This window comes from Chiroxiphia lanceolata, chromosome Z (assembly GCF_009829145.1).
Source record: "Chiroxiphia lanceolata isolate bChiLan1 chromosome Z, bChiLan1.pri, whole genome shotgun sequence".
Lineage (NCBI taxonomy): Eukaryota > Metazoa > Chordata > Aves > Passeriformes > Pipridae > Chiroxiphia > Chiroxiphia lanceolata.
Genome location: NC_045671.1, coordinates 54,499,223 through 54,524,937, shown reverse-complemented (window position 1 = coordinate 54,524,937; position 25,715 = coordinate 54,499,223). Strand labels below are relative to the sequence as shown.

At 37.4% G+C, this 25,715-nt stretch overlaps 1 protein-coding gene across 1 annotated transcript in view; it reads left to right on the top strand.

Moving 5' to 3' along the window:
* Nucleotides 1-22,504, top strand: part of TMC1 (transmembrane channel like 1) — a 61,959-nt gene extending 39,455 nt beyond the window's left edge. Inside the window, exons 12-20 of the mRNA XM_032675785.1 lie at nucleotides 5,840-6,019; nucleotides 6,272-6,424; nucleotides 7,613-7,741; nucleotides 10,672-10,739; nucleotides 12,754-12,993; nucleotides 18,117-18,242; nucleotides 19,964-20,042; nucleotides 20,137-20,266; nucleotides 22,236-22,504. Of these exons, the coding sequence (XP_032531676.1) occupies nucleotides 5,840-6,019; nucleotides 6,272-6,424; nucleotides 7,613-7,741; nucleotides 10,672-10,739; nucleotides 12,754-12,993; nucleotides 18,117-18,242; nucleotides 19,964-20,042; nucleotides 20,137-20,266; nucleotides 22,236-22,504 (1,374 nt within the window). The remainder of the gene's footprint in view (nucleotides 1-5,839; nucleotides 6,020-6,271; nucleotides 6,425-7,612; nucleotides 7,742-10,671; nucleotides 10,740-12,753; nucleotides 12,994-18,116; nucleotides 18,243-19,963; nucleotides 20,043-20,136; nucleotides 20,267-22,235) is intronic.
* The last annotated feature ends 3,211 nt before the right edge of the window (nucleotides 22,505-25,715 follow it).

Below are 25,715 nucleotides of genomic sequence, written 5' to 3'. Positions count from 1 at the left end.
TCTCATGGATAGAACTCTGCAGCGTAGCAGGAGGTTGAAAGTCAAGCCTTCCCATTCCATCTGCCCTGTCCAAGGGTCCTATACCATTTCTTTTTGCCTAATCTGTGCCTAATGCTTTCTTCTAAAGCAGATGCAGCCTGCCTGACATAGGGGTATAATGATGATAGTGATTGCATTTGCTATGACAGTGTGCAGCGTGCATCTGAAGTCAGCGTTGTCATATTAAAACCTGGAAAAGTTTCATATTCTTAGCAAGGGTACTGCTGTGCATGTTGTAAAATGAGTTTGTTAGTTAAAGCTTACCTTCTGAGCTGGAGTATAAAGTACATACCTGATTTAAGATAAGGTAGCCTCACAAAGCTGATAAGATGGGCAACAGCGGAACAAGGTAAATCAGTCTGGGATTTTCAACACCAAAATCTGACTGAGAAAGTAACATTAAAATCTCAAGTAATCCATTCCTGGAATCCAGAGACATAGTGTTGTTGAGACAGGACTAAGTTACTTGTTATTACATGTTGATCTGACGGGAAAGAAAAATCACGTACAAAACTGCTTTAAAGCAACACAAGCTCTAAGCAAGTCAACAGATTAGCTGAGGAAAACAGTTCGGGAGGAATTCAGTTTTCTATCACTTGAAAGGTGTGGTAATAGACTTGCACTAACAAGACCTGTGCTACCAAAAGCTGTTATATTAGTTTATGCTGCAATCTGGAAAGTAAGTCATGTGTATTTATGTTCATTGCTTTGGTTTTGTCTGTATAACAAAAAAGTACTGCTAAGGAGACACTGTATCACAGAACTACAGAGCAGGTGTGTCTCTAGAGGAGGGTGATTAAGGCAACACTGACATTCTTTGGCTAAAGAATTTTTCCTATTGACAGGTAGAACATATTTATGAGGTAGAAAACATTTCACTAGATTGGATATTAATATTTAATTCCATAAATATATTTGGCTCCTATGTAGCAGACATTTACACATTTTTCTTATTTTATAGATTGTTTCTTTATGTTTGCATCATTAATAGATGAATAGAGATTTTGATCAGAAAAAAATCCCATTAACACTTACTGTACTACTTAGAGTTAATGAAAGTGCAGCTCTTACACACAATGCAAGTGGTAGTATGTAAAAATTCATATTCTTCATAAATTTATTAAGCTCCTTTTGTAGGAAAGTTCATCACACTGGATACATTAAGGAATTGAAAACTGTTTGTATGCAATTATGGTGTTCATGGAGCAATCCAGGGTACATTTTTTGTCATTGGTTCCAGAAGCTCATAGCATAATAAAGTGTTTCTGGCAACTTTGTGGAAAGGACCTTTTTCTTTCTGACTCTCCTCATCTCTCATAATGTTGTAAATTTTTTAACTCCCTCTCCATATTGGCAGTAAGAACCCAGTTCTATCAGAACTTAGTCCAAATACAATTGCGTAGTGTGTCCTAGAGAAGAGGAAGTTAGTGGAAATAGGCAGACTGAGACTATGAGTGGATTTCATCAGCCATTGCATCCTTCCTGCCGTGTGGCTGTGGCCTGGTGGTTGGTCATGGACGAATGATGATCCTGCACTGTGTGCCAGTTTTCTCATGATTCTGGAAATTTTGGTAAAGAGGAGAATAAAACCACCAATTCCCTTGGCAAAGTGTCCTGTAGTTGGATAAAAATTGTTGAATGAAATTGACTTTTCTCATTTGATAAAAGATAGCTTGCAGTGCTAATAGGTAGAATGAGCATCTCTTTCGTACCGAGTACCCTGTTTTCTCAAATATATTATTGTACTTTTTAAAAATAAAGCTACTTAAAAGCTGAGAAAACATATGAGGAGGCAGACTGATTCCTCTGAATCAGAATCAGAATCAAAAATATCTTGCTATTTAATGTTCCTAGAACTGGAACTGAATATAAGAACACTTATACTGAACTATTATGCTATGTTGTAAATGATCTATTTAATTCCAGAAATAACTAGGCAGCTTTTATTATTATGAAATATAATTTCTGAATCTAATTTCTTTTAAAAATTGGAATTATTTACTAGAAAAGCGTTTTAGAGATTTCTGCAGCAGCTGTTAGACAAACCTATGCCTGCTGCAATCATTGTTAGTGGAAATTATGATTTATTTTAACTTGACTGCTTACTCTTAATGAAGTTATCATTCAACCAACAAGTAGTGACTGTTCAATATTTAATGTTGTGTTGGCACAGTCTGATATACTAATGGGCCTGGTATTTAGATGTGATTTAGATAGTGACAGGATTTCTTACCAGATTCAGAGCAACTGGAAAAGTTCCTGTAAGCATTAAATTCCTAGCTTTCAGAATGTAACACCAGGACTTGGGACCCAGACCAATTAATGTTAAAGAGAGAAAAAATGTCCTTCAAACCACAGTTTTAATAATCAGTGGGTGCCTCTTGGCTGTTGTTGCTTTTCTAGCGAAAATTCTATCTCAGTGGGGCAGAGAGGGTTTTTGAGATTTATTCAGCAGACAGTGAATAAAAAACCACATTGACTGTGAACAATAACTCTATCCTATGTGCATGCTGGCATGCTGCCCCTCTTCTGGCATATCATTCCACAATTCTTAAGTCACAGAGAACAGCGAAACTATCAGTGGTAAAATGAGGGGAAGAAAATCTGCAACTGAGCATCAAGTTGACAAGAAGTCCAGAATATAAATCAACTCCTTTTCTGAAATTGAACTAGAAGTAGAACAGTGGGTAAAATTAATGGCTGATGTTTTTTCAGTAAAACTCTTCACAAGAAAGTTAAACCCTTCACAAGAATGCTAAAAGTATAATATCTTTGAAAATATATAAGAAAAGTTTATACTTTTGAAATTTAGAACCCCATCATGGTTTTTATATTTTGAAAAATCAATATGTTGCATTCTGTCTCATTAAAGCTTTGCATTTTCATTTGTAATAATTTCTCACTTTTCAACTTTCAAATTGCTGTGCCTCATTTTGCTTCTTATCTTAATAGCATCTGTTCCCCAAAATTAGAAGTGCTTTGGAGATGGAGAGCATGAGCAGTCAAGGCATGGAAAAATGGAGACAGAAAGCAAATGAGAAAAAACAGACATAATTCTGATATGTGGTAAAAAATATAGAAAATAATAAAAATATAGAAAGTGAATGTTTGAGAGAAAAAAAAAGCAGTGCCTTCTGTCCTGCCTCTCACATGTAACAACAAGAAGACTTTCAATAAAATTAACAGGTACTGCCCAAAGGACACACGTTTTCTCCTAAAATACATTTACTATGTATTCCAGTATGAGAACTAAGGGACATAAAATAAATTAAGTAGAAGCCAGGTTCAGAAAAAGCAAAAGGGAAGGAATGGTAGATGATGGATGCCAGTGCTATGGGTACCAACATTTATTTTTGTGTGAAGGAAGATTTATATAAGGCATAAAAGAGAAATACTCTGTGTGTTACTTGATGCATAATGAACAGACCTGAATGAACAAGTTCCCAAACTTAATGTAGTTGTAGTCTATGACTTATTCATATATGTTTGCCCTGTTATTGCTCATCCCTGGGTACCTGCCGGCCTCCACCAGCCTCTGTTCCTTTGGGAGAATATGAGACACCAGAGTCAGCCAGGACTTTGATTTAAGACTCTTCAGCACCACAGCAAGACTCAACATTCCTATTGATAAACAGGATACACATCCAGTTACAATTAGTCTGAATTTTAGGAATTTGTGGTTAGTCACACTATCTGTAGTTGACTTGTTGCCATTTTGGGCCATATTGAGCATAATTTCTTAGGTCTGATGGTGACTAAGACAATGTGTTATAAACTATGTTAGATACTTTGAAGACCTTAAGATTAAGTTTGTGCAGTTCAGTACAAAGAGAAATTAATGAATACTTTTACTACCAAACTCTCATCACCTACTATAAGCAAAAAAAATAGGACAATTCTCATAAATGAAAATTTATTCAAAGTACTAATGTATGAAACTCAACAGAACTGTTAATATAGTAAGGTAAAAGGTAGCAGTCATTCAAATGTAAATTTTGTCTTTTTAAGTTATAAATCCAAGTGATGCTACAGATGATAGCTACAAGTTTTCAGTTGGTTGTTTCTCTTTTGAATGTTATGAGGTAATAGTGACTTATTACTTTAACAAGGTAATCCTAATTACAAATAACACCATCTAAATAAATAAATAAATAAACATAAGTGAATTCCTGTAATCATTAAGACAATATCTACATATTTGTCAGGGGGTGCCACAAGCCATGCACAGAATACACTAATTGCCTACAAGTGCAAAAAAAAGAAAAATCCATTTGTTAGCTCTAGAAGTCATTAAAAACCAAGAATATAAAAACAACAAAAAGAAAACTGTTTACTTCTATTCATCAAGAACACCAGTCAAATGTATGTAAATTTTTAGTAGTGGGAACATATACATTTGCAAGTGAGTGAATTTATTTGTTGGTTTAGTGCCTTTCTGCTGCCATATTATTTCCAAGAAGCAAGAACAGTTTTAACTCTCTTGGCAGCAGAAAATCAGAAATTTTTAAAAGTTTATACTTGTTCTAGCAAAATGGATTCAAGCACGGCTCAGAAAAGCTTGTTGCAGAGCAATTAGAAGACTACAGTCCTGTGAACAATTAATTTTTTTGTGACCAAATCAAGTTATTCTTCTTAGTTGTTCTGGTATGATGAATCTCAAACAAACATCTTTGTGCTTTCTAACAACCTTTATAACTTAGATCAAGAAAATATCTCCTGTTTATTGTTTATTGGTTTTAGTCCCTTACAGACACGTTTTGTAATACAGTGTTATTTCAGATTGAAGGTAATTAACTGCATTCTTAAACTTCTTCATTCCTTTTCATTTATGGCTGGCAAAATGAATTAGAACAACAAGGTTCAAGTAGACTTGAAATAACTTTCAGCAATCACTTAGGAATGTCACATTACTGGAATGTCTCACTCATCTGTAGCATTTATAAGTTACGTTGTATTTTTAGTTTTCCATAAAAACTAGTTATGTCTTGTGTTTTTTGTTTGTTTTGTTTTGTTCCAGTAAAATTGTTCCATTTCCATACTGCTAAGATGATGAGTTAATTTTATTAGAGGTTTCTAAGAAAATCAGGCCGAAAGAAGAGGGACTGATCTGAATTTTCTTACGAACTGAGGAGATGAGATATGAGATGGAGACCTGGGCTGTATAAAATCACCAACCACATGAAATTTAACAAGAATAAGTGTTGGATTCTGTACATGGGATAGGGTAATCCTGGGTACACGTACCAGTGGAAGAATGAGAGGCAGGGGAGCAGCTCCAGAGAAAAAGATCCAGGGGTTTGGGTAGATGAAAGTTGAATATGAGTGAGCAGTGCACTGTCGACCAAAAGGGACAATGATGTCCAGGGCTGCATCAGGCACAGCATCGCCAGCAGGTTGAGGGAAGTGATTGTCTCACTCTGCTCTGGACTGGTGTGTTCCCACCTTTAGTCCCGTGTGCAGTTTGGGGGCTTCCATAGAATCAAAGTATTAGAGCATCTCCAGAGTGACCAAGATGGTGAAAGGCTTTGAGGACCAGACTAAAGAGGAGCAGCTGAGGAAATTTATGTGAAATGGAAAATGAAAAAAAAATCCAATATCCATCTAAAGTAAATTGCAACTGACTTTTCAAACTTTTCTTCCTTTGTGAAAACAACTTGTGATACTTAAGAGTGGATTTTGTTTTTTATTAAATCAAAACTCTAATATGAAGTAGTAATGGCTTTTTCATCCAAATAAATAATAATAGAAGAATTAATTTCTAACATTTCACTGTAAACTTTTTTCTCCCCTTCCTCCACAGGTGAACATGGTTATGTCACTTTTAGGAATGTTCTGTCCAACTTTGTTTGATGTAATCAGTTCCCTGGAGAATTACCACCCTCGAATAGCTCTAAGATGGCAGCTGGGACGAATCTTTGCCCTTTTTCTTGGCAATCTCTACACTTTCATTATCGCCCTAATGGATGAAATCAACCTCAAGGCAAGATATTTACTACCCTTCACTATTTTTAACATGTCACTGGACAAGAACAAGGAAATGAGGACTTCCAGTCAATCACAGGCATGTCAGTGAAAGATATACTTTTCTTTCTATACTTAAATTACATCCATGCCTGAACTATCATGGGAATCTTGGAACAGAACACACTGAGAGTTTGTAATAAGCTCATGCTGGTTTTGTTTTTGTTTTTGTGTTTTGTTTTTTTTCCTCTCAATTTATTTTTTTACTTAGTTGGAAGAAGAAAAGATAGTCAAATATAACATGACAATATGGGAAGCCAGTCTGTACAATGGTACTATTTCAGAAAATTCGACTGCTCCTCCAATACAGGTGGACCCTGCTGATGTTCCCAGAGGGCCATGCTGGGAAACAATGGTGGGACAGGTAATATATCTGCTCTGAGCTCACATTTAAAATAGGTCAGTTACACAATATGATGCCTAAACTCTCTTTATTTCTGCTAGTGTGTCATTAAGGTGGGAAAAGGTGAGCAGAAGCAGATGTGGGACCTTTTCTTGAACTAAATTTTTTTAAAAAAATTATTTTATTTTATTTTGAACCCTGTCTAGAAGGAAATTCTTTCTCCTGTTAGTTGACAGCATTGAAAAAATTTAATTTTTTACCATTCTTTTCACTATCCTCTTGACTTATCTTCCTCTTCCTGATTCCACCTTTGTCTTGCAAAACCCATTTAGCAATTTTGAAAAACAAGGACATGTGTGTAAGACAGCTCTTACTGCAGTATGCTTTTGAGAAGTTGTCTCTGTCTTTAGCATAAGTAAAATGATGTAAAACAACAAAAGTGATTTAATGGTAAATCTGCTCAATTATTTTCTTTGATTCAGTTGAGTATTTATTCATATTAACCCATCAATATAAAATGTGGTTTCCAAACAATTTTCTAACATATTCTTTTCTTCTGTTTGATCATACTTTGATGTTATTGTTTTGTCCACAAAAAAAAATTCAATTCTGAATCACTTTCGCTGTTTCTCCATCACTTTGACAGTTTGTCCTCCTGAATGAATAAATCACCAGCAGGGAGCATAAAGGGAGAAAAATCAGACCCTCTATTAATTTCACTGATGCTGAATAATAAGCTAACACCAAGAGCTCATCGCTGAAATAACTTTCCCCTTAATTTCAGATCAGGGAGAGTAATAGCTTTTTGGACTATTGAGGTAAGCTTTGGACTATTGGGCCTGTTACAATAGGCTTTAGTGGAACATACCAAAATAAAAGTAGAGGAATGAGGATTTGCAGCAGTTTAAGATATTAGCTCAGATTTCTGTTTCAGCAGCAATCTTGGCTGGAAATCTTTCCCAGTCTAATCATACCCGGGAAGTCTCATCTGAAAATAGGAGCACAGATTAGAGTAAAGGATACCTCTAGCAAATGAGGGGCAGTATTTCCCTTGGCCTATTACAGAAGAAGTGATTGTAGAGGAGGATCAGAGTCTTTTCCATACGGAAGCAGGATAATCACAGTTACAGATCTAGTCCAGTATTTCATTATTATTGTAACTATTAATTACGTAAATATATTCTTAAAAGAGAATATTGCTCTAAACAGGAATTTGTGCGCCTGACAGTGTCTGACACGATGACAACATACATCACGATTCTAATTGGCGATTTCTTGAGAGCTGTCTTTGTTAGGTTTTTCAATTACTGCTGGTGCTGGGACTTGGAGTATGGATTCGTAAGTATCTGATTTTAAAAGTCTTTGTTATCTATTACTTCACATTTATGTAAAAAATTGCATATTCCTTTCAATCCTACAGTTAATTTTTGGCTAGACACATTATCTTCAAAATCCCTGTGTTAGTTTTTCTTGGAATTTGTATATGCTCTAATATTTGTCTTATTATTTAGAATTTCATAACTTAAGGAGTTTTAAAATTTATTTGATTGTATAAGAACACTGAGTACATATTTTTCACATGTTTATAGTTTGAAGACTTGCTCTCTCTTCCACAGAATACAATTGCATTGATTTCCATGGGAGTTTGGATAGGGTTTTCTGGCACACAGTGCTTGTGGAGAAATATAGGAAAGATCCTGTTCTAGAAATCTTATTATATATATTTTTTTATTAGAATTAATTTAGCTTAGATAAAGTTAGTAAGGTTGGTAACTTAGTAAGGTCAGTAACTTAGTAAACCCAGTAACATAAGAAGTATAGAACTTTTCACTTGGGAGTTGAGACTTTCACACTTTTACTCTGACCTGATCTAGGCTAAATTTGCCTGCTAAATGTATACTGTAAGATTTGATGCTGCTTTTCATCCTTAAATAGTAGTCATGGTATTGTAAAAGCTGGTGAAGTTCCTGAGGACTCTTTGGTACAGAAAAGAGCTAAGTAATTTAAGATTATCATAGGTACCTCTACATAACCAGTCATCATAGCTGTTCTGCCATAATTATGTCCTTCCCTTAAAATTTTGCCTTCCTAAATGTAGAAATTTCTTGCTTTATTAAAAACTGGAAATGTTAATTTTCCAGAGGAAGAGAAAGTTTTGGTATTTTCTACTAAAAAACTCAGGTATCTGATACAGCAATCACATTGTTACACACTGGCTCCTACAAAATTTTAGCATTATTTAGAGGTTTTACATTGTGCCTCAAATAGTACTGGTGTAAGGCTGGAGAGAGACTATCACTTGTTGTGCACAAACAAATTATAACCCTTGCAGTATCAAAATCAAATGGAGGAGTTTGAACACAGCATGGGCAGAAAAATTGCCAACAAGACGTCTGCTCATGGGGGGTCCTGGAACCAACTTATAATTGACATTTTTAATTGGCAGTATATAGGACTGTCTGTGATGGTTTGGTCCATTACAATCCACAGGTCCAGTAAACTGCTTGAAACAACAGATGGAAGTAGAAGTTGAAACTGGAAATCACTGAATTTCTGTAAATATCTGATCTTAAAAGGCTCCTTAGGAATTAGCTATACTTATGTCTCTGTGGCTAGTGGCCATGGATCCATTAATTTTTAGACTTTTTCTATATCCTAAATATTTTTGACAATCAAGATATCCTTTGGTGAAGAATTCCAGAAATTAACTCACACGTTGTGTGGGAAAACTGCTTCCTTTTATGTGTTTAAAAATTAGATTTCCAATTATTTATTTGTTAATGCTAACCCCTACGTTATGAAGAGCAGTCATACATTATTTGATTCTGTGTGATCCTATTAATTCTCTCCATGTTGCTTTTGATACTATATCTTATACAGATCTTGTTAGTCTACAGCTTTTCAAGTTGAATATTAGTAATCTATTAAATTGTTACTTGTATGGAAGCAGATTCATAAATATATTCAAAGTAAGTATAGCAGATCACTGTAAACATATGCACATATGTATACATACACAAAACTACACAGAAAACCTGTAGGGACTTCAAATATTCCAATAATATAACACAGTATAAGTCAAAATTATGGCTTTAATTGATGATTTCAATAGAATAACTTTGTTGTTCAGCCACAGTTATTTTTGCACCTCATGCCCTTTAATCCTTCTATCAGTCATCAGCATGATTGATACTTAGAAATCATACATTATTTGTGGTCTTTTTGTCCTCCAGTATGGTGATTCATGCAAATCACCAGCTGTGATGTAGCAATACTCTTTTATGAGAAAGGTGAGTGAACAAGATCTTGTGAGGTTGCAAACCATATAAATAATATGTTTGAAACAGATATTTAGGTGCAAACAAAAAGTTTACAGCCACAATTTCTTACCGGAAAGTTTTCTTCTGGTGCATATGCACACATACTAATGTGTATGGATGTATTTCAATTGCTTCAATTGTTGCTTAAATTCAGTGTATTAAGTGTTTGCAAATGGAAACGTTCATGAATAAGAAATTAATAATTAGGGCAAAAGAACAGATGTAGAAATGATGAAAGATTTGGAGAAACAGAATGAAGGGGTCAAATGAAGAGTTCAGAAATATAAGACTAAATAGTTTTTTTTGGCATGTGTCTACACTGGAAATATATGATACAGGGCTTTCTTCAACAGACAAATCAATAATGACACTCCATGGCTGAATCTTAAAATAAAAATTAAAATCAAACACACTCGATTTATAGATAAGATATTCATATTAAGCAAGGAAAACGATGACTGGCAACATCTATCAATGCCTAAAAGAAATTCCTCAACAGTATAACTGCTGAAATATGAAAAATAATGCTGTAGTTCAATCAGGTATTCAATCACACTAAATCACATTAATCACATTGAATATCATGTCTAGTACTGTATTAGAAGACACATTACATGACTACCACTAGCCACTCCAATGAAAAATTTCTGAATTATTGCTTTAAAATTTACCCAGTAACCAGAATAATTTTTAATTCTCCCTTGGTACATTCCTCTGAACAAATATCAAAAAGATTTTCAATAAAATACTGCAAACTATATAAAAGACTGCCTCCTGCCCCTGAATTATACTATTTATTTTGTGATTTGCTGATAAGATGCAGCAAGAGGCCTTGTAAAATGATGCCAGTGTACTGCTGCTGTTGGAAGTGAGAGTTTTAATCTACTGTAAGTCATCTTAAAAACCCTTCTGCAAACCTAATGAAAACATCTGTATCATTTCTTTCAGCCATCATATTCTGAGTTTGATATAAGTGGAAATGTGCTGGGACTGATCTTTAACCAAGGCATGATCTGGTAGGTGTGACAAAGCATGTTGCATCTGCAGGATGGCAGGATTTAGCTGTATCTGTGAAGGATTCTACTGAAATCCTGATCGTGTCCCATTTCTTTAGTTTGATGGAAGTATAATGAAATATATACCGAACTCTGGTACACTGCAATCAGTGAGAACACTTCAAAACTAGTTCTGGGCTAAGATTTTGGGACCAGATACATCAAGATTTTGCACTGAATTGGTAAGACCAACCAGTAAAAAGCTGTGTAGATTAATCTTATACTTTTGTTGTCTGACTGCTTGTTGTACTGTTTAGCTTTGAATTTCAGCCTTTCAACATACCTTACCACTCTTTTCCCATGTTTCCTGTGGAAAAAGGCCTTAAAACAAATGTATTTATGCTTAACTGTGCAGGCATGTGAATGTGCAAACAATGCTACTGTTACAGAATCTTAGAATGCCACAGAAATACAGACAAGAGGCTGCAAATATCTTGCAGTCCCTGCAACCAAGTCTCGCTGTGGGGTTGCACTGGGAGCCTGACGGTGGTGCTGTGGGTTCGTTCACATGGAGGATTTGAGGATTTATCACTCAAATGTGATAAATGATGATGGGATGAGCAGGGCCTTGCCACCCCTGGCCTTGCAGTGATGGCATGCTGGACTCTGTCCAGCCCTGTTGCTGGCATCTGAGGCATTCACATTGTGTCCTGTATCTCACAAAAGCAGCTCAGCTTTGCAACTGGCATCTTGTTATCTGCCTTAGGACTGCTATTCCAGTTTCTGGTAGGAAACATTTCTCAGGCTGCTGATCATCAAAATGATGAGGCTCCAGCATAAACTCTATTAGCCATTTGATTCTTTCCAATTGATATCACTAATACTTTTGACTGCTGCAATAAACACTTTGGAAGATAGGCTCAAAATCATTCTCTACCAGACAGATGTTGGGGACTGGGTGAGGGACTTGATTCTTGGTTATTCCCTAACAAAACTTCTATACATGTCTATCATTTTTATACTTCATTACATGTACAGACTCTGTGTGCACTTCTAAGCTGCCATGCTCCAATATATACTGTCTGACACAGAAACTGGGACTTGTGCTTTTCTGATGCTATTTAGATACAGAATCCTTCATTTTACTGCTTATTGCAGAGCTGGGACCACATTTTCATGCTAATTCATATTTGCAGGGCTAAGGCAATAGAGCTATGGTGTTTTCAAAATAATATCTGATGATTTAAACTGAATCAAATACATCCAATGAGTTAAAAAAGATTGACTGAGTTATAATAAGCACACATTGCCCGAAACATGTTTATCATTAATACATGTGTAAGATAAATTAGCTTCTCTTTTATTTGAGCTTTGTAAATTCTCTTTCACATGCTTCTTCTCATCTCAAACAGAATAGAAGGAAGGGTCAAGCAAACGAATTCAACTGCACTTCAGTCAGCATGACACAAGAAACAAGGTGTGATAAAAGTCAGGTGGTGCCAACTGTGTCAGTGTGACAACCATGCAACCATGTATAATAGGGGAAAAACAGTGTTTAGCAGAATCTATAAACAGACTGTTGGCCTAAAACACTAAAAGACCATGAAAACGGAAGTTAAAATAAATGTCAACTAAGTAAAAATATCCTTCCTAAAACAGTGTTAGTATATTTAAAAAATAATAAAGTATAAACGAAATTATTTTGTTTACTCCTAGCTGTTGGGGTTGGTAATACTTAGTTTTTACACAAAACAAGCAAGATGCTACCAGACAAATTAAGAGTGAATAACATTTCATCAAGTGATCATTTAATTTGCAGAGAAAGAGGACTTTTAAACAAAAGGTTCATATAAAGAATTCTCTCCAGTTCTTCTTAAAAAAAGAAAAAAGACCAGTAAGAAAGATGGCTTTATGAATTTCTGAGTGCACAGTGCATATGGCTATGAAGCATATTGATGTAGTGAATGGCTGGTATATCTAGGAAGACAGAAGTCCTATAACAAAGTGGTTATTTTTTCATTTGCTTCTTTTCTAGGATGGGATCTTTTTATGCTCCATGTCTCCCAGCAATCAATGTGTTTCGCCTCCATACATCGATGTACCTGCAGTGCTGGGCGGTGATGTGTTGCAATGTCCCCCAAGAGAGGGTCTTCAAGGCTTCCAGATCCAATAATTTCTACATGGCCATGCTGCTTTTCATCCTCTTTCTCTCCACACTGCCTGCTGTGTACACCATTGTCTCCATCCCACCATCTTTTGACTGTGGTCCTTTCAGGTTCTTTGCATTTTATACATCATTTTTTGTAATTGATGTAGTAAACTGCTTCATCACATCACAGTGAATGATGCAGCACAGAAAAACTGCTTCTGTAATAAGCATTAGCACCTGATAGGCTGAGTGTTTAATTGAGTTTAATTGTGCATAATTCTAAAGCTGGAATCCTGGAAAACTGAGCAATTCCTTAGGAAGTTTTATCTGAGGTACAGAACAGAAAATCTTTTAGTTAATTTTAATGTAAATATTATCATTATTGCTGCACTAAAGACAAACTATTCTTCAGGAGTAGAGCAGTGACCTGTTGTGAATATCAGTCTATTGGCTTAAAAGTGATGGCTTTTAGGAAATGTCTGTGTCATGTGGGAGGGGCATATCAGAATGTATGATGGTGTGCTAAAGGTATTGTGGTTCAGTCTTTGACTGTCATGACTCTCTCCAACTCAGAATTTCATGTGTCTGTACTACCAGTGTCAAGCTGAATTTGTTTCTGAAGTCTTCAAGACCTCCATATACCTTAGTTCCTTCTAAACACTTTGGCTTGGCCTGCCTATGCAAACATATGCTTTGCATGCAAGCTAGTTTAGATTTTGCCACAGTTTCTCCTTCTATGCACACTACAAGACCCTTTTCATCATCTTTACCTGACAGGTAGCATGAGATACAACTAAAATGATTACGCAACAACACTCAAGACATGAAATTAAAAATTCTAGAAGTCTTTAGTTTTTGTTTTTAAACAAAATATTAACAAAGCAACAGTAGGAGAACAGTAAAAGAAACATTCTGTTTGCAATGAAAGGTTTAGATAACACACTACTGTTATAAGTAAAATGACATCTGCATGATCCCCAGTGCACTTTGTAAAGGAGTAGAAGCCCCGCCATACTAACTTTGGCCAAAGGCAAAATTGGAGAGATTGTTTCTAGACACCTGCAACAGCCACAGGTACCCAAAAGGGAGAATTGCATGACATGACAAAAATTGTGATGGAACAGAAAATCGTTTGAATTTACAGAAGAAATTCTCATGGCTAGGTTTTGCGAACAAAGATTTTGGAAGGGCCCTACCCACATTTGCTACAAGTGTGCTGGTGGCTAAAGAGGCCAATGCAAGATTGACAAATCTGGTTGCAAAAGGCACAGTAGAAAGACTCCTTGGATGGTATCGGCAAGACACAATTCTTTCTGTGTTTTCTTTTCTCCTCAAGAGTGATCCTGCGTGTGTTCTCAAAAGAAGCAGCAGCATTACAGATAGTGTGTCTCCAGACCTCCCGACTGGAGGCCAGAGCAGACCAGTGATGAAGGTCAATGTGGTCAAGGTCGAGATGTTGTTTCAGGGAGTCCTTGTATCTTCTCTTTGAAGCTCTCCTCTTGTGGCAGCCAGTGGCAAGTTCACCACAAAGCAAGATCTTAGGGAGGCAGTGGTCCTTCATCCTTGAGATGTGCCCTGCCCAGCACAGTTGTGTTCTCAGCAACATGGCTTCAATACTTGTGACTGCTGCTTGTTCTAGAACAGATGTATTGGTCACATAATCTGACCAGTGGATGTTTAAGATTGTACGGAGGCAGCGTTGATGGAAGCGTTCTAGGAGATGCAGGTGGTGGTGGTAGACGACCCATGATTCGGATCCATATAAAAGAGTAGACAGCACAATGGCTCTGTAAACACTGATCTTTGTGCTTTTCTTCAAGTGTTTATTTCACCAAACTCTTTTCTGGAGTTTTCCAAAAGCTCTATATGCCTTTTTCTAACCTGTTGTCTATCTCCCCGTCAATCTTACTGTCCAAGGAGATGATGCTACCCAGGTAATTAAACTGCTGGACTGATTTGAGCTCTAATTGGCCAATGGTGATATGGGGATGATGGAAGACTTCCTGAGGTGCAGGTTGATAGAAAACTTCTGTCTTCTTTAAGCTGACTTCCAGCCCAAAAATCTCAGCAGCCTCAGCAAAGCAGGATGTTAAACACTGCAGGGATACTTCTGTGTGGGCAATGAGGGCATTGTCATCAGCGTAAAGGAGCTCCCAGACAAGATGATTTAAGGTCTTGGTGTGGGCCTTCAGTCGCCTTAGGTTGGTTGAACAGGCTTCCATCATACGGTATCGAATGTAGATACCGTCCTGATCGTCAAGGTCTGCCGTGGCCCTTTGGAGCATCATGCTGAAAAAGACTGTGAACAGGGTTGATGCAAGAACGCAGCCTTGTTTCACACCATTAGTTATTAGAAAGGGCTCAGAAAGTGCATCGCCGTATCTGACTTGGCCATGCTGCTCATCATGAAGTGAGATGGTCATTTTAAGGAACTTGGAGGGACATCCTAAATGTTCCAAAATCTTCCACAGACCTTTTCTGCACACAGTATCAAAAGCCTTGGACAGAAGAAATTTTAACAAAGCAAAAGATACAAATTAAGATATTTTATGAGAGTCATAGTAAAAAAATACAAATGGAGATATCTGAGGTCAGATCTGAGTAGAAACAGTTATTCAATTGGATATTAATGAAATGGTCAGATTATTTTTCAAAATGAGAAAGATGCCTGCCACTTTTTCTCGGTCATATGCAGAGATAAGTTGTTCATCAAAAATATGAAACCTTCAATGTAACTGTTAATGAGGAGCACTCCAAACTAATGAAGTTTCATTCAAGCTGGGCATAGGTAATGCCAAAGTTGAGCAGCCAGTGGATAAATACTGGTAATACATGGCTCTGTATTTAAAAAGAAAAAGATTTTCCTGTTGGTAGCTCAGTGGCTCATATATTTTGAAATTTGTGACTCTTTGGGTCTTTTTTTTCTTTTTTTTTTTTTTCAAATTTTAGTCCATTCATTAAAAGCAACATATATAAGTCAACAGAGGCCTACCAGCAGTAGGGAAGACAGGACAGAATTAGTGAAGTTGCAACAGAAAAAGCTTTGTGCATGCTGGCGAAAGATAAGGAGAGCACAGAATGGAATTTCTCATCTACCACAAGTGACTAGAGAGTGTAGAGACAAAGAACTGACCTGAGGAATTCTACCTGCAACATTTTTATACTACCTGGGAGAGTGTAAATGTTGAGAATGAGTTAAAAACAAAGAGCCATTTGTCAGAAATGCGTTACAAGAACTGAAAAGCAGCGACAGGAGATTGCAATGACAACTATCAGGTGGCAATTTGGAGACAACTCCTTTAACCAAGTAAAATCGCCAATTGGTCTTGATACACAGAGAGGCATTTTGCCAGTCTTGCTCAGTTGAAAATGTCAAACTATATTCTGAGGCACAGACAAATGCAAAATAAAATGTGAGGGACTTCTGGAACATCTATTGAAATATTTCTGAAGAAGAATAGTCTAGTGTCGTGGGGGAAAACAGTTTTCCCCCTGCAGTTATAAAATGGTAAAACCCCAGGGGGTGGTGACCCTTGAAGTTTTGAGGTTTTAGCCAATGAACGTTTCTGCAAAATATAAACATATCACAACCAGAATGGAAGAGAAGCTTAGTTATAGTTGTAGTTTGGTGGTAGAAGAAGGTAGCCATGTTCTGAGGCCACGAGGAAGGGGGCTCGAAGCCCTTTGGGGCCTTTGGGGGCCCCCAGCCCCTGGCTGGGGGAGCTGTAGGGACCTGGAACAGCATAAAGCTGGGCTAGGTGCCTATAGCTGAAAGCTAAGGAAGTTTTCTCCACCGTGAGTGAGCAGAGACAGAGCAGCAGCAAGAAGAAGTGTCCAGAGATTGTGGCTAAGAGCCAACAGATAAGAACTGAACCAAGCAGCAAATGGCATGCAGCAAGAGAGAGGACTCCTGGAAGGAGAGCCGAGAAAAGAGAGTCAGCAGCAGAGAGACAGAGTTTGGGGTAAGAACTGAACTAAAAGACCCCAGACTCCTTTGAGACCCCTCAAAGGAAAGGAGGAAGATGATGGACTCTTACTTGAAAGAGCCTTGGAGTGCTACAGCACTTGCAGAAAGGAGCTGAAGAGCTCCGAGAGGAATGCGGAGAGGGTGACCTTGGCCGCCACCCCCTCCGCCACTGCTGCCAAGGTGGCATCCTGAGGCAGAGCACAGGAGCTCTGCAAAAGGGGCTTGGATCCCTTGAAGATAAGGACTGTCATGAAGACCCCTGAGCTTTGTGATATGACGTGGTGATAGCGCCCCTTTGTCCTGGGAAAGGCAGCCCACAGAAGACTCCTTGCTTGGAGACGACGGGGCCGAGGGGGCTTGGATACCCCCCTTGTGTGTGCTGGTAGAGATCCAGTCATGGCTGCTGCATGCATGAGAAGAGGATGGATGACTGCTGCCCTAGAGAAACTGTTGCTCTGAGAGTGGAAAGGATCTTTCCTTCTTCCCTCCTGGACTTTTATTTGGAGGGGAGAAGAGATTTGATCCATTGTAAATATTCATATGTCATGGTAGAGATAATTAAGATTGTATATAATGTATTCTAGTATTTATTTGTACAGTCATTGTAATATATTCCCTTTCCCTCATTCTGAGTCTCGTGTGATTGTCTGGAAAACACATCTTACACTAGGTTGAGATGTGGGAGGGGGCTTGGACTAGGGAACTGGATTTTTGGAGCTCTCAAATACTTTGTAGAAAATACTTTGTAGATAAGCCAGCCATGGAACAATTACATATGAAGGTAATTAGATTGCTTCAACAATACCAAATATCTCCTGAAGCACAGCCACTGACTTCTGTAGCATTGGTGCACAGCAAAGAGAGAGGAGAATTGGGCTGAACACTGCTGATCAAAAACTAATTGCAAGCAGACTATTTTTGCTTATCAACCATAAAAACTGGATTTGAATTTTCCTCCATGTCTTCATAGAGCACAAATTCCACTTCATTCATTGGTTGGTGGTGAGGAGTTCACAACTCAGTACGCTGATTCATTGAGGAGTAATCTTGGTGGCAACTGCAGGTGAAAACTATTAGCATACAATAAGAATTTTGGTGTTTATTTTCCCCTCTAGAATACATAAATATTGCTTAGGATACTATTCCTTCCAGAGTGCAAAGTTTTAAATAAACATACAGTTTATTGTCCTTTTCCCAGGTTTGATGTGGTGTGATTAGCATATATATTCATAGTTGCCATAATATTAGTATGTGACATATTGTCAACTTTTCTGTTTAATAGTGGGAAGACTAGAATGTTTGAAGTCATATCAGAAACTCTGGAGCATGATTTCCCTTCCTGGTTCGGGAAGGTATTTGGCTATGCCTCTAACCCCGGACTCATCCTACCCTTTATACTGCTGATGGTGTATGTATAGAATATTAACTATAAGGCCTGTTAAGTTTCTTTCACTCTGAATCTTCACTGCCTGAATATCTAATTAAATACAGTACTGATTGTCCAGTGGTCAGGACTTGAAGAATTCGTGAGTGTTTTATTTGATCATACTTTATGTCCATTTGCAGAAAGGTTGATATCTCTCTTTTGTTCAATGGCTTTCTTTTTGGTTTTGTTATTCTTTTCAAAAATGTTGATGCCACAATAATGACAAAGCTATTAAAATGCAAAAAGCCTGTAGGGGCTCTGAAGTGTTGTAACATTGATCTGCTAGTCCCATACGCAGACTAGCACATCGTATATCCTCAGCAAGTTCAACAGACATGAACGCCATGGAGCAGAGTTATTCTCAGTAACTTTCAGTGAGTCTGATCTTTGATGCCTTTTATTTTTAAAGACTACTCTATGCTATTGGGACAGGTGTGAAGCAGGGTTTTGGAGACTTTACAAAATAGGGCTGGTAGAGATTTTTGTAAGACAGTCAATACCTGGTAAAGAAAATGACCCCAGAATATTTGTTCTGCTTTATAAAGGCATTTTAACCTGCTGTGTGCATATATATATGTATTCAGTTATGTATCATACTGCTGAACTAAAAGTTAATTCTACATAGACATGAGCTTGGATTTAACTTTGCATTGTAGAACTGCGAATAAATATAAATATGATTACAAAATACAACAGAATTTGCAGAAGGATTTTGCATGAGGAAGACGAAATTATGAGATGAAATTTTGCCAATGTTCACTTAATATCATATTCTGTTTTAACCCTTAGCTATAAAGGGCAAAGACACCAAAATTAAATAGAGGGAAAAAAATAACATAGGGAAAATACAAAGCAAAGTCAGGCAAAGCAGAGAAAACAGCATATGCATCATTATTATTAGTAATATCATTACTTAACTATATAAATAGAAAATATAACTATAATATAAAAATACTATCTGCTATATAAAAACATATATGTTATATATCTATAAGTACCATATGTTTATATTATTTATATAATATTATATTTAATATATCATTGTTTTTATATATAACTCATTATTTACTGATTACATCAATAAAAGACTGCATATCAGATTTTTTCTAATTAAATCAGGATGGTGAAAACTACTGATTCCATAGTTATCACAACAGTAATTTCATACACTAACAAATGAAAATTGCATTACGTTATGCAGTTATGTTTTTGTTTGCTAGAAGAAGGAGGTTCTAATTAAAAACAAAAATGAAAAACTATGCTTTTGGTTGGGTTTTTTTCCACAGTATTTCAGATTGCCTACTGTATTAGTTCAATAGCTTTTATAAATGTGATTTAGTCATTTTTAAGGTATATCATACAAATTAATTAACTTTTATAAGTTATTCTTTAGAAGATACTTTGCAGTGAAGCACTGCTTTATGGAACATTCTTAGCTGCTGTAAGATTGAAGGTAAAGTATTAAGAGAGAGAGAATAATTTCTTTCGTTTTTTACCCCCTCAAAAAACAGTGCCTTCTTCGTACTGTTCGGAAACACATTGTTCATTGTTCATTGTCAAAATACTAGTACTGATTAGGCACAATACATAAGGAAAAGATGTAGACTTTATATTATCACAACTGTAATTGTTGCTATAGGAATGTTCTGAGTCCTTATATGTATATCATCACCTAACAAGAAATTATTATTCTTTAAACTTAGCCTGAGTATTTATTATCTCAACGCGACATCCAAATCCTACAAGGAAGCTAACTTGGAACTTAAAAAGAAGTTACAAAGTGTAAGGAATAGAGAATTATTGATTTTTTGGTTTTACTAAATGTTAGAGAAGCTGTTTGTGTCACTGAAAGATGCCTTCTCTCTCCCCACATTAGCAAGCAGAAGAAAATAAAAGAAGAAATAAACAAAAGGCACAAAAATCAAATGAACAGGAAGAAAATCCATTTGAGACAGAACCGCCAAAGCCTAAAGGAGGCAAGCAAGATGAATCCACTCCAAACCAAGGTAAGGACTGGTCTGAACGTCTCAGTATGAGGAATTCATGTATATGTGATCCTAGTCTTCCTTACTGCCTTGACTGCTTCCTAACCTGAAACATATTCACAATACTGAAGTGCAAGTGTTAGCCTAATCTCCAGTTCACTTTTCTTTCTTTGGCTTGTTTAAGAAATACTGTAACATTATTCCACACCAGGCAGCGCAAAATTAGAAAGCTGAACTATAATGAATTGAAGGTCCCAGTCTCGCTGAAAAAAAAAAACACTTAAAAGAGTGGTCTGAATGCCAGTGATGCCTCCTATCTACCACAAATCAGTCAAAGTATAAATCTTGTGCCCTTCTGTCATATTTTGGTGACCCAGAAATACTCAGGAGAGTTTGGTCCTCTGTGCCAGGTTCACCTGGAGAAAGTATAGTCAGAACACAGTATGGTAGCACTCCTTAACAGAAAACCTAGATTGGGCAAGCAGGTTTCAGTGTGTCCTGAGGGATTTTGCTGGTTGTTCCCTTTTCCTCATCATGCATGCGTGCCACATAGCAGCTCAACTGGCTCAAGCCTAGGAAAGAAACTCAGGTTAGAGATGACTGTCTTTGGAAGAGCCATGTCTAATTACTGCCCTCATCAGTGTTGACAGATGATATCTAAGTGCATTTTGGGAAAAGATTCTCCTTTCCTCCATGGGGGCCTGTATGATCTGATTATTAAAGTTATTAGAGAGATGCCTCTCCCTGAATTAAGGTGCAAACAAGACCTATGCTGAAATAGTATGGATTTTATTTGACAGTAAATGTGCGCTAAAGAGAGATACAAATAAATAGGAAAGGGGGAAACAGAAGGAGAGTGACAGAGAGAGACAGATCAGGTGGAAAATATCACTACCATGTGGGTACTGATGGTGTCCCATTGGTCCTCTTCCTCTGGACTTCTTGGTGTTGAGGGTCCCACACAGAGTTCAATGGCTTAATATACATTCAGTCTAGGTGAGAACGCCCAAGCACCTCCTCTGGGGAGGGAGGTGGAAGTTTTACACTGTCTCTTGCAACAGACTGGATCTGTTGCAAGACTTCCATATCACATGCAGTCCTTTGATGGAAGGCCTCACGAATGGGTCTGGGGGGCGCTTTGGGGGTCTTTGATGGTTTATGACACCTTCTAAGACAGGACAGCAGCCTCTTAAGTAGTGCGGTTGAGCCAGTTGTGACCCATCAGGCCTTCAATGGGCAGAGGGGGAAGTTTTCCGATTGTGTAATGGAGGGCAAATTACCAATAAAAAGCACCAGCAATGTGCAGGGTCTGCTTCTTGTCTGGCTGGTAGCCTCCCCCTGGTATGTGCACACCTGGCCTCAGCATAGCAACCTGGGTGAGTCATTAACCATTTGAATTATTTGAGTCATTAACCATTAACAGTCCAGTCTCTCACAGGAAGGGAAGAGTGTGCAGACCTGGCCTCAGCAAATGAGTCTGTGGCCTATAGTCTCCCTCCGCCAAACCCAGCCAGAGCTGATTTTCCACACAGCTGCTGAGTTTGACTTTCCTTGTGGATACATTCTTCTCCTCCCAGCCTTGTTTACTTCTCCTTAGACCTGAGATAATTGGATGACAGTATCACCTTTATCTTAGCTCAAGTTCCCATCATAGTCCTCCAGGTAGGAGGCATATTGGGTAGGTGGGTTTTGTTGGTCACAGACAAAGCTGTTGGTTCCTTTCATGGTTTGCTACAGTGGATGAAAGTACTTCAGTGATTTTAACAATGTTTAAGCCATTAACCATTTCAGTCTCTCACAGCATTGCAGAAATAACTGAATGGAAAATACAGCACAAAGATCATGAAGATGCATTACCTTAGGTTTTGGGAGGGGAGGCCCACACTTTCTACTGCACTCTGGAGTGGTCAGGTAGCTGAAGGATTTCCCTGTCAGGGAACTTCTGGCTTGCATGCTCTTTTGTTAATTCTGTCCTCCAAACACATTTCAGACAACAAGAAAGGACAGGATGGCAACGAATCAAAGAAGATAGGACAGCCACAAGAAGCCAGCTTCTCTCAGGTGCTCCAGCATCCTAGCCTTGCCCCAGGCAGCCATTATGCCCCACAGAGCCAAGCAGGAAACCTTCCTCCCCCATCTATAGCTGTGACAAGGCCCCCGGGGCCAAGAAGGTACGGAATGCCAGGCTATCCACCTGGAAATCCGTGCTTCCCAGGGCCACAGCCAGGAATGCCCAGGGGGCCTCACAACTGCAGATAAGGAGCCTTGAGCACACGGTGATATGATGAAGGAGGATGAAGGACAGAAGAGTGGTCCTAAATCCGAACACGCTCCTGCAAATGCAGAACTGACTATGTTTGTTGTAAATCTTCATGTGCATGGAAGTAACCCATGTGCTTCGGGTTTTGCGTAATGGGAGCTTCAGAAGAAAACATTACATATGTCTTGCACTTGAAGACACTGTGAAAATGTGTTATCTGTGTCAACAGGTTATTTATGGATATTTAGTGGGGGATATTTTTTAGAAGAATGGAAAGCAATTTGTATTCAGTTGACTGTTTTCTTAAAAGCTTGAAACTGTGTCTCTAATCTTTTTCTTTTTCTTAGAAGAATGGTTCACTGAAAACACAGCTGTATAAAAAGTTTGTGAGAGTCAGTTATGTTTAAACCCTGCATGTATCTTGTCTTCTGGTGGTCATATATTCTCAGCCAAAGATTTCAGATTGTACATGGGAAAACTAGGACTAAAAACAGGGAAATCTGCATGATTCCATATGAAGTCTTTGTGGAAGTACTAAAAAGGAAAAAGAAAAGAGATATTTTGCCTGTTACTATGAAGAAAATTTACCTCCTATTACAATACCACTTTTTAGCCAGTAATGGTTTATTTGCATTCTTAAAGACTAGAAATAAATTTTAAAAATCAGAGTGGTAAAGAAATATCTCCTGTGCAGAAAAACACATACAGGGAATAGAGGTAAGACAGTTATGCATTAATTTCCCCCAAATGGTCATATGGCATAGAGACATTCAATATTGCATAAGAATGTCTGCTGTATAATCTTCTCTGTAAATTTATCACTGGATACTTGTATTGGCCTCCACAGGGTCCAAGGTGAAACAGGTCCATAGTCTAACAGATCTTATGGAAAAGAGGATAGATGTGCAAGCTGATGTCACTTATTCCGATGAGACGGGTTGATTTTTATGTTCAGATTTTGTTTCCTTTTTCAGAACTTGGGTCTTGATAATTCACAAGTATAATAACTCACAAGTGTAACAACAACAAAATTAGTCAACTGACTGTCTTCTTAAAAATAAATGTAATTCCACTGAGGGCCTTCTGTATAATAGGGGTCCATTTTGTACAGTAGAAAAACATTAATCATATCTGAGTATAAAAAAAGTCTGTGACATCCCAAAGCAACCTCCATCTAATTAAATCATGGCACTTACTAAAAAAAGGCTTACAAAAACTCTCCAGCATACAGGCATCCCCATAAACCACAGTGATCCAGAAACAACTTCCAGCTCAAGCAGTCTATAAATCAATTGTGAGAGCCTACAAGGATAAACCAAAGGAAACGTAGCTTTATGCTTAACTTGACTCTTGTACTGCTTCTGTAAGTGTTTGCTAGACATATCTGCAACTGGGGTGTTGTGGGTCTTTTATTTTAAATTAGAGAAAGTACAGATAAGTGCAGTGTAAGTTGTTTAGTTTTTCTTAGATAAAATTTCTTGTCTATGGACTTCAGACATGAGGAAAAAGTACAGTAATTTGAACTGTGTATTAATTTGAAATCTTCTAATAGGATTAATTTTTGGAATGCTCATGTCTCTAGAGAAAAGAAAGAAAAGACTGTCAGTAGTCTTATTGAAGTCAAACATGGGACCCAGTATTCTAGTGCTTCCATGCTTTTAAGATAAACCTTTTCCTACAAGCTGGGATTGATCTATCCTGAAGCAATGATTTGTACAAAGGTTTTAGCTCATTGTACCTTAGCATCTCACAATATGAAGATGTTGGACATTCCTTAGGAAATGCAAGATTGTTTATAGAACAAATGAAGAAACTGATTTTAAAAATATTTTATGGCTTGGGTATCCTGATGAACTTGCCACTGGCTGCTGCAAGAGAAGAGCCCCGAAGAGGAGATACAAGGACTCCCTGAAACAACATCTCAGCCTTGGCCATATTGATCAACATAACTGGTCTACTCTGGCCTCAAATCGGGAGGTCTGGAGACACACCATCTATAATGCTGCTGTTTCCTTTGAGAATGCACACAGAATCACTCTGGAGGAGAAAAGACAATGCAGAAAGAATCGTGTCTTGTCGATACCATCCAAGGAGTCTTTCTGCTGTGCCTTTTGCAACCAGATTTGTCTATCTCGCATTGGCCTCTTTAGCCACCAGCGCACTGGTAGCAAATGTGGGTAGAGCCCTTCCCAAATCTTCACTCGCGAAGCCTAGCCATGATGATATATATATATATATATTTCCAGCATTATGTTCTTATAATACATCCGTATATGCAGTGATGAGCATGTAATAGCTAATATGAATAGCAATAACATGACTACATGTTGCTCATTAGACTGCTATTACTGAAAATGAGATATTATTATTTGGTAAAAAGGTCTTTCATCACTCCGTTTCATGAAGCTGTGACTTCAAATAGAATAGAAACAGAAAACAGAAATGTTGCTAAGATTAGGACCCAAAAGCACTACCAGTATCATATTTGGGTGTAAACATTCTCCTTGGAGTATTTACTTGTATTTACATTATTTGAAGATTTCATGTTAGTTTAAAGAGCTGAAAGATGTTTGGCATTAATAAATAATTCAAGGTAGGAATAAGTATCATCTTCCTGTGTGCCTGGGGAACACCTGAATATACTGACCCACACTTCAAGGGTCTGATTACTTAGCATGAAGACTTAAAGAAAGGAGCTCGTATATGACATCAGAATATTTTGCTTTCCTTTGAGATAGAATCTCAGTTGCAGTGTATAGTCATAGCAAATTATGAAACACATTAGTTGAAGTGTTAGCAAAATAATAACAACCAGTATTGCACACTCTGTTGGAGGATTTTTTTGTCATATACTTTTTGTTGAAAAGTTTTGTGTATTTGTATTTGGTTTTGTTTTGTGTATTGTCTGTACCTCAAATGTTTTAAAATCGCAAAAGAAAAGAGAATTTTCAAAACTTGTGGTTGATTTTCTGCTTAAATCTGCTGTTATCATGTATAAATGATATAAGACATAACTAATGAGGTTTTCAGTAAATAATGTTCATCACTTACCATTTGACTTCTTTGTCTGTGTCCTTGCCAGCTCTCCGCAGTTGTAGAGAGCTTTTAATATTGCAAATTTTTAATCCATTGTGAAGAACTTCCTAAAAAATAGAACTAGAACATTTTTCCCTCTCTTTCTTGCAAAGAGATAAGAAAAAAACTCCATTA